This window comes from Solanum dulcamara, chromosome 1 (assembly GCF_947179165.1).
Source record: "Solanum dulcamara chromosome 1, daSolDulc1.2, whole genome shotgun sequence".
NCBI lineage: Eukaryota > Viridiplantae > Streptophyta > Magnoliopsida > Solanales > Solanaceae > Solanum > Solanum dulcamara.
In genome coordinates this window covers 81,203,341-81,213,772 of record NC_077237.1, presented here as the reverse complement: position 1 = coordinate 81,213,772, position 10,432 = coordinate 81,203,341, and the positions used below count along the sequence as shown (strand labels likewise).

At 32.6% G+C, this 10,432-nt stretch overlaps 1 protein-coding gene across 1 annotated transcript; it reads left to right on the top strand.

Annotated features, from left to right (window-relative positions):
* The first annotated feature begins 2,170 nt into the window (after nt 1-2,170).
* On the top strand, nt 2,171-4,767 carry LOC129889514 (uncharacterized). The gene is made up of 2 exons (XM_055964836.1): nt 2,171-2,617; nt 4,409-4,767. Exons 1-2 carry the CDS (start codon nt 2,243-2,245, stop codon nt 4,622-4,624), a joined length of 591 nt encoding a protein of 196 aa, XP_055820811.1. The 5' UTR covers nt 2,171-2,242; the 3' UTR covers nt 4,625-4,767.
* Nucleotides 4,768-10,432: the final 5,665 nt, after the last annotated feature.

Sequence of the window (10,432 nt, the reverse complement as noted above, 5' to 3'; positions counted from 1 at the left end):
TAAGGACTCACCAAGACTTCGCCGGATAAAAGCTCTACTAGCCACGTGCGGGAATATGGTCCTCAACCCCTATATTATGAGACAATGTAGGCAACAATAAGCGTTAGTACATTTGAATGTACTAAGTATGAGGGTATGACATGCAATATAAATCATAAGATGCCATGATCAATTGAGTACATGATAGAGGATAAGTAAAGTCGTGAGAAAAACATAATGATTAGAGCATAAAAGGGACATAGTTGGATTTCATAAAAGAACATAAAGAGCATATTCATACGTGGAATATGAACCATAACCGACAATAAGACCATGCGAACTATAACATGAAATCCCGATGTCTCTCCATACAACTGAAAAAGGGGAATCTACTTGCCAAGGTAGACTTTACCCCGCTTGGCAGGTCATGTACATACGCTATATGTGGATCCACTAGCTAAACCATGAAGGTAACCTACGGTGGCATGTAGTTTAAGAGACTTGAGGCTGCTACTAATTAAGGCTTTTGGTAGGGCCCTACCTCAAAGTCTGCTCGGTGCTAAGTCAAATCCCACATAATACATAACATAGTGATCATACTTAACATATATCACAACTTGTTCATAAACTTCATAATTCATAGAGTAGCTCATTTTCATGTCATACTTGCAATGTGAGTATTAGTCTTTCATCATTACAATATCATACTTGCATAATTCATGTCACTAGGTTCCTAGGTCACCACATAGGACCCTAAGTCAACTTTCTTCATTACTTACATGAAATTTATAACTTGAACATAATTGTAATCCATGATCATAATTCATACTTGAATTTAGAGTAAAATTCATATACATAGTCAATTTAAATGAAAACCATGATAATACTTTTAAATCATTGAATTCATAATCATACCATCAAATCTCCCAAACACAATGGCTCACAGAATCATTCTCGACTTCTTTCAAAATAGTCCTTGTATACGGTCAAATTTTTAGACACCAAGTCTACTTCAACAACCACGACTTCAGATAAAGAGGGGGAGTGTTGAATGATGCTCAGGACTAACAGTGAGGGTTTTGAAGAGTTGAAGAAGGGATTTATAATTTTTTTTAGGTGTTTTGAATTGGGCCTACAACTAACAGCGAAGATTTTGGGAGAGTAAAAGAACGGATTTCGAAAATAAGAGTTTCGAATCTTGCTCAGAGTAAGGCAAACACTAACCAACTTCATAGTCACACTTGGATAAAAGAATATGTTTTTATATTCAACTGAAAGGAACGCAAAATAACATGATTTAATATTAGTACTTGTGGAAATAATGAAAATGCAAATGAATTTTTTTTAGCGGTCTAGAGAATGGATTGATCAACTTGAACATATTATAGGTCAATGAGGATAGGATGAAGAACAATATTATTCCTTTTTTGCTCACTAATAAAAATATGAAAAACTTACATAATGACACTCAATTTCTCCTATTTGATGGGTTAAAAGTTATTGTAGTAGAGTAACAATATAACTGTAAATTACAAATAAATCCATGAGAAAATTTTCAATTTTAACATGTTAAATCAAGATTCAATATTCAAAAGGCAATACCACAAATCATAGTTCTTCAGCCATAATAGCACAATCTACAAGATTTCTTTTCATCTTGTACGATCTCTATACCTTAAGCATAAAGAGACGATTCACTTTATAGATCTTCTCAAACAAGGAAAACTCAATTATTTTTATAAGATATTACTACAGTCAATTATCTCAACTTTAGGACAGGTCTTCTATTTTCTTTCCCTCCTACTTTCTAAATAAGCATATCCCTTTTCTTTTCCCCTTTTTTAGTAAGAGAGGAGGAGGAGAGGAGCAAAAATAGTGTACCGAAGTTTTCATTTCAGTATTGAGATGGACTTTATCTGAATTCATAGCTAATAAATTGAATACCTTAAAAATGCTTGCATGTTCGAAAAAAATAGTGCCCTCCATTACAATTCATATACTAATTTTTAATTGAACAAAATATAGAAAATATAGGAAGACTTTTAATCCCAAATCTAATATTATATACTAATCAAATATATAACACTGATAACTTTTTTTATCCAAAGAGAATATACTGACAAAAAATAGAAAAATAAATCGACACGACATCAAATCCCCATTTTTTTTTATTATTATTATATTTTAATTTTAAAAAAGCTCAAAATTTTATATTTTTAACGACCTACCTTTGCCTTTTGCCTTTTTGGGGCTGTCTTCAAAAATGGTGGAGATCAAAGAAGCTTTCGCCGGCAGTGACGCCGCCGAAGCGACTCCACTGTTATCGAATCTTAAACCTAACCCGAACCCAAACCCGCCAAACCGGACTAGATCCGTAAGGACGAAGGTCCCGGAGGTGGAGGTCCACCTATACCGACGTGGCAAGGGTCCAATCGACATATTCAAGGCATACCTTGGTGGGTGGGACCAGGATCAGCTCGATGTTAGGGATTTTCTCGACAAATACGGGTTCAAATCGGTTTATGCATTCAAGCCGGAAACGGGTCGGGGCGTTCCAATCCGATTCAATCCTCGTAATGGAAGATCAATTATTACTTATCGAGATGGATCCACTATTTACATTGATGGAGAACCTAAGGTAATTTCATTTTCCAGAACTTCACTGTTTTATTTGGGTAATAAAATATACATATTTAGAATCTACACAAAAAGTATTGCAAATAATCATTTTTGACTTTGTAACTATATTTGGACAAGTTTTGGTTTATTAAAATAAATGTTGCACAAACATTTGGTGCAATTCGAAAGTTCTGTTTGTTCTGCTTTAGATTTTTTTTTAAAGGAATAAAAGTCTCTGGGTGTTTTTGATAAAGCATGGACTTTTCTTCCCAAATTAGGATTTTTTTGACATAATACATCAATATGATTCGTAGACACGGTCGAAGCGCGATTAACTTGGCTTCAATTGGTAACTATAACCTCTAACTTTATTAACTCAGGCACTATAACTGTCTAAAACTTGAACAAATAGATACATTGTCCTACATGACATCTTACATGACAATTTTGTGTCCTACGTGACGTTTTACATGAATTATGCCACATAAGACATTTGTGTCTATTTGTTTAATTTTGTACAAATTTAAGTGTCTATTATGGACATTCAAAGTTGGAGGGCATAGTTGTGTCCCGACTAGCTTCAAATTTCAGCAAAGACAAAATACTTGTTGATTTCTTTTCATTTGTTCTAACCTTGTTAGACAAAGTTACCTGATAGTTGTTGCTACTTAGAGGTGACAAGTATACCATGAAATTAGTCGAGGTGCGCCGAAGCTGACCTGGACACCACGGTTATTATAGAGAAAAAAATGTTGCTCTAGGTTGATCATTTGGTTTTCTATTGATGGAATAATCTATAGTTATAGTCTCATAAAATTGATGGCTAACCATAAAGATGTTTTCTTTCGTTATATGCTCCAAGCTTTTAGTAGTTTAGTAGATTGGTGCACAATTTACAGTGAGTCTGATGAGCACTGGTCTTTTTCCTGCTGAAAATGCAGAGAGAATATGAACCTAGTCTATATCGTTTTCTGGTTCCAAATTCTTTTTGTGTTGGACCCGAACCTGATCTCTGTGACAAACAGTCCATTTTAACGGTCTTGGACTCGTGTTTGCTCCATGAAAATCGTACATTAGATTGACATAATGAAATTCAGACAGTTTTTCTTGAGAACAAAGTATCATTATGTGGACCTGGAGAGTCTTAAATCTTGTGGGAAAATTGTGCATTAGATTGACACATGATACGATATGGACCTGATTTGGAAGGAACTTATTGTGATTAGGTGCTTATGCACTTCATCAGGTTGAATTATTTTTATTGACATAGGAGAAAATGGAGTTGAATTATTATGCCTACTATTTTGATTGGTAGAGAGCTAGATTCTAAAGACAAAAATTTACATGACTTATAAGCACGATTTAGAGGTACTTGGACAAAGGAAAAATAGTTTCCGAAAATTATTTGTGTCCTTTTTTGTCTTAGTATCTCTACACTTTGAAAATTCGAAAACCATCTAAATAGAAATCTGAGATTCCATCGTTCACAAGGAGAATAAGTATAATAGGATTGTACCTTTTAGATATAAGACGATCCACCAACCATCCCGAAACAGATGATAGAGTTTCTATTTGTGCCCATCTCTTTCCGCACTCAAGTTTTCCCCCTTTTCTGATCAGAAAAAGTCGCTCAATTCTTTTTATAATGAATGAGGTATTTGTCAGACACAAGCTTGACCATATATTCTTATGAGACATTCTAAAGCATGTTGATGATCCTTATTTGTGCTAGTATTTGCTTAGATCTTACAAAATAGACGTTTAGACGCATATGTGTGAGTTGTAATGGTTCGTTTTGTTTGATTTTTAGTACTCGTTGATCAAACCTATAACCAGGATATTGGTCGGGGTTGCTGTAGTCACCATACTTATAGTATTACTGGTGATAAGAGACCCTCCAGAGTGGGCAAAAAAGTTGAATCTCTCTGATGGTCGTGTCCCTCCATGGCTTCTGGCTTGTGCATTTGTTGCCTTCACACGCATGAGGAAGAGAACCAGAGATTTCTTGGAAAGTCATCGAAAATAAGCTGGTGCTTAGATCTGGTAATTGAATTTTCTCAAAATTTTGCAGGCCTTCTTTGTCTCTTGTGTTCTCTATTTTTATTGTATTCACATATAACAAATCATTCTAATATATTAACCTCGCGATAGCGAAGGTACATTCCCATTCATTCTTTTTTCTCAATGTGTTGGAGAACTTTCATTATGGCTATGAATCTTGAATTTCATATGGCAAAGGAGTATTCATTTGCTTTTCTATTTTACCAACTCATAATCATCTTCTGAGACATTTAGATATAACTATAAAGATTCTGAGCGGGCGAATGGTCCAAAGAACACGTAGTTTGGGAGCGGACCAGATTTTGAAATTCGGGTCAAAGAATAAGGAAAAAAAAATATGTGAGCGCTTGTGGACTATATCAACAGACTATACTATACACAAATATAGAATACAATAGTTGAGCAATAGTAAATATATATGTTAAACTAGAAAAAAAAAACATAAAAATGTTATCCAAATGACACAATTTTTTTTCTTCTTACGTATGTGATCCAAATTATCAAACATGGTAAATTTAAACTGGAGAAAAAAATTAAAGGTTGTATTACATAAATCTCATAGTGTTAAAGAGTTAGTTATATTTTATCCCTATTCTTTTCTAAATTACAAAAATCTCTTAAATCTGATGGAATCCGGATACATCTCAAAACGTCTTGATACACCACGTAAAGTGATGTATCCGACTGATATATCACGTAAAGTGTTGTATCCACTGATACATCATGTAAAGTGATGTATCCGACGTTCCGATACATCGCGTAAAGTGATGTATCCGACGTCCCGATACATCACATAAAGTGATGTATCCGACCGATACATCACTTTCGAGAATAGGAGAGAGTAAGAATTTTTGTAATTTTTTCAAATGGTAGAAAATTTTAGAGAATATGATAAAAATAAGTTGTGTATTGAGATAATTTTTCCAAAATTTAATGACATATATCGACCAATAATTATGTATGTTATCCAAATTGTTAAAAATAATATCTTTTGAGAGAAGATGAGGGTTCGAAATAAGTGCGTGTTTGCACATGCTGTGTTTTAACTACTTTTTATCAAGTAATTCGTGAAGGGGTAAATAATAATAATAAATAAGAATTAAAAAAAAAGTTCTAAGTGTGTAAATAATATTCCCATTGGAAGCTTGAATTTGTATAGTTTATTTATGATATTTCAAAATCTTTGCTTTTGTGAAAATGATCAGGAAATTAATTAGCATATATTCAAAATCAGCGAGTGTTGACAAAGTCAAATTGCATTAATGGTTCCATATTTGGGCACAACTATAATATATATCATGAGCTTAACTAAAATTATCTACAATCTTCGTTTCATATTAGATGAACACTTTCAACTTTACACGATAATTAAGAAATTATTAATATATTGAAAGACTTTATCATTTTGTCCTTTGTTTACATTAATGCAATATATATATAAAGTATTTATAGCTAGTATTGAAAATTATTTACATTCAAAAGGTCATATTAATTGTAGGGGTAAAATAGAAAAAAATTAATAAATTTTATCTTGTTTTAATAAATAATAAGTAATATGAGATAAATATTTTTAATAAGATACCAATTTAATATAAGAAGAAGGAGGTAGTACTTTTTATCCCAAAGTCTATTTTTGACGGCTAAGACTAGTCACAATCCTAGGGGTTGAGGTGTATTATACATACAGTAAAATGAAAGGCCATAGAGAAGATTAAGCTACATATAATATCTAAGTCTTTGGTAGTTTAAGTTGGTTGAGATTTGTACTACAAGATTGAATTTCATGCATACTAGTGATAAAGTTGCAACTATTGTTTAACCTTTCAATGAAAACAAAAAATTTCCCACCAATTATCTCGTTCTAAATGAGAAATTAATTAAGGAGTTGTTGTATCAAGGGTGGAAAATGGATTGAATTTCGCTGGATTCAAAGAACCGAACCAATACACGGGTTAATGCACAACTCTGCCCAAAGCTTATTTCGACTGAGATGGATAGAGTCAAGATAATAACTCAACTCGGCCTATTTGACTCAACTTTGATTATATATTTTTAGAGATATCATAAATTTCTTAAACAAATATCACAAAAAAGTCTTCATAAATATTAAATTATATCAAAGTCCGGTGAGGGTTGAGGGTCGAGGTTGGGGTTCGAGTCTAGAGTCGGGGTCAAATCGAGGTTCAGATTTGGTGTCGAGGTTGAGTTGGGGATTGAGTGGCATGTCCAGGTCAAGATCGTGTTTGGTTCGAGGGTTGAGTTCTAGATCGGGATCTGAGGTCGAGTTTGAGGTTCAGGTTGGGATTAGGTCTCGCGTGGAGATCTAGTCCCTGATATGATCTTGAATCAGGGTTGAGCTGGAGTTTGGGTTTGGGTCTCAAGTTATAGTTAGGCCTAGGTTTGAAGTCTATGTTGAGGTTGAGTTAAGGATCGGGTTTTGAGTTGGGGTTGGGGTAGGGTCTTATGTTAGGGTTTGGGTTCGGATTTAGGGTTGGGGATGAGGGTCCGAGTCAGGCTCGATCCCATTTTTATCAAGGTCGAGGCAGGACCGTCTCAATAAGTTTGGGGGCCTAAAGCCAAATTTCATAGAGAAACCTTTCTAGTTTAGTTGTCATATATAAATTGAATAACTATAATATACTCACTGTAATCCTACAAGTGAAGTCTCGAGAAGGTAGGATATACATAGACCTTAAGAAATAAGAATATTAACAATGAAAATATTCAATGAATAAATATAATATAAAGTTAAAATAATAGAATCTGGCTCAAAATTTAAAAAGTTTATACAATGATACTAGTATGAATTTGTTGCAATGCTTAAAATTTAAAGAATAAATCAAAAAATAAGTTTGATCTTTTTATAAACACAAGACAAAAGATTTTTGCATAATGCAAAATGTTTGGCCGTTTGGTAGACGTTAGAATATTCAATATTAAGAAAATAAAAATTGATTGTGAAATAAAAAAGGTTAATTTAAGAAATGTAATGTGGGTTCATAATAATCACCAAATTAAGGGAACTAGGCCGGGTGGCCCGGTTTTTGGCCCACTAAGACTGGCCCATTAAGGGCCCAGCATGGTAGAGACCAAACTGGGTACCGGCCCACCCCAAAAAAATTTTGGGCCAGTCGATCTAATTTTTGGCTTGGACTGGTAAGACCGGCTCGGTAAGGGACTGGTAGCCGGCCCACAGGTCCATCGGCTTGGTAATTTTTTTTTAATTTCCAGATTTGGACGTTGGACCACTTTTCAGAAAGTGGCCGTTGGGCCCAACGACCATTTTTGAAAATTGGCCAAAAATGGCCTTTTTAAAAAAATAAATTATTAATCATTTTTTTTTCTATAAATACCTACAACATTTAATCATTTTTTTCACCAACAATCATCTAATTCTCTCAATTCTCTCTCAATTTCTAAATTATCTCTTAAAGTGATATCAATCTTTTATTATTTTTTACAATTAACAACATCAAGTGCAAGTTTTCAACTTTCAAGTGTTCAACATTTCATCAATTTTATGATTGTTTGTTTGATTCCGAGAATTTGGTATAATCGTTCCTTCTCTTGCTTTTATTTAGTAAATTAATTCTAGTATATTTACATATTTAATTTTTATGTTTATAATTTTTATTAGTTTAATTTGCATAATGGATAGATTAAAAAATATAGGTAAAAGTGCTAAAAATTAGTGTTCCGATGGAGATAGTGATAGTAAGAAAAAAAGTGCTTCCAATAGGGGTAATACAAATAAAAATTATTCTCGTATGCCTGAAGTACCATCTAGTGAATTTGGAAAAATAAGTGTAAATGCACATGATATGAATGAAAATGAATATCAAGAAACTTACGATATAGAAGAACCAAATGAATTTGAAGTTGAAATAGAACAAGATAATAATGATGATGTGGATGTTACACCAACTACTCCTAATGTAGCTATAGGTAATGCTCAATCTAGAACTGTTAATCTTCTCCATGACCTGTAAAAGAAATTAAAAAACTTGTTCAATATGGTATTATTTTGAGTGCATAGCCGAAATAACTAAAGTTCAATGAAAAGAATGTTTAAAAAAATCCGAGCATAAAATCGGGGGGTAATAAAGGTGGAACGAGTCAATTGACTAGACATCTAGACAATGAGCATCCTGGTTGGAAAGAACGAATATGGGGTGCTACTAGGCCAGTTCAAGGTAGAATAAACTCACAGACCAAAAACTTAACGGGGACATATAATAAAATGAGGGACTGTGAAGAGATAGCGAAAATAATAGCTCTGGGTTGTCTACTTTTTTCATTTGCTTCTTCTGATGTTTTTATTCATTATATACAATCAATTTATAATCATATGTTTAACGGTATTCCTAGAAGTACTTGTAGATCAGATATTTTTAGACTTCATGGAAAATATGCATATTATTTACGTTGGTTATTAACAAATCTTTCATGTAGAGTTTTATTTACTTCTGATCTTGGTCGTGCTATAAATAAAAATAATTATTTAACTGTTACTTGTCATTGAATAAGTAGTGATTTTATTATGCAAAAAGGTATTTTAGCATTTCAATATGATGAAGACCAAAGACATAATGCACAATTTATTTATGATTCTATATCAATGGTTGTAAAATATTATGATCTTGAACACAAAGTTTTATGTATTTCTTTTGATAATGCATCTAACAACACCGTTGTTATTAATTCTTTAAAAACTGAGCTTTCACCCCTTTAGAAGATATTTTTCATGTTAGATGTGTTTGTCATGTATATAATTTAATTGTAAAAGATGAACTTTATTTTTTTGAGCCAACAATTAAAAAAATTAGGTATGCAGTTGGTTTTATTCAAGGAAATAATAGAAAAACTAGACTTAAAAAATTTAAAAGAAAATATGAGGAAAATAATCTTAGACTAATATTAATGTCCGAAGAAATTGAGACTAGGTAGAATTCGACTTATAATTTTTTAAAGAGTTGTAATATTTATAAATCCCCTATAACTACAACTTTTAATCAATATGCATATAATTTTTACGAAATCATGTTGGAAGAATCTGATTGGACTAAAATTAATGATGTTGTTATGTTTTTAGAAAAAACTTATTTGGCTACTCTTGAATTTTTCGGTATTTGTTATCCTACTGTTTCTAATATTTTAACTTATTTATTCGAAATTTCTGTATTGCTTATGAAATATAAAAAGAAAGATGATTACAAAAAAATTGTTGCTGAAATGATAGAAAAATTTTAAAAATATTTTTTTTCTTATTTCTCCTATTTATTTAATGGCGGAACCCATCGGTGCCTCCTAAAGTTGGCACCAACTTTCACTTAGACACCTCAACTAAGCTTTGTTCATTTTAAACACCTCAAGTAAGGTCCCGATGTGTCATTTTGACACTTTTTTTTATAATCATCCAAATATCTAAAGTGTGTGTAATACACTTGCCGATGATGTATCAAAGTGGCCAATTAAATGAAGAAGCGTGACATATATATTAAAAATAATTTTTAAATAATGACTTTTGAGTAGAAAAAAATGATCATTAACTTGATGACATGTGATATTTTTTATCCAAATAATAATTAAAAAAAGAAAAAAATCATCTTCTTAAAAAAAGTGATTTTCTAAAAAAAAACAAAACCACCCCCACCTAGTTGTCTTCTTCACCCACCCCACCCAGTCGTTTTCACCACGACTCTACCTCCACTCGGCCCAACCCCAACCCCTCCTCCGCCCTATCAGGTTATCTTCTCCACTTCCACCTACCCCA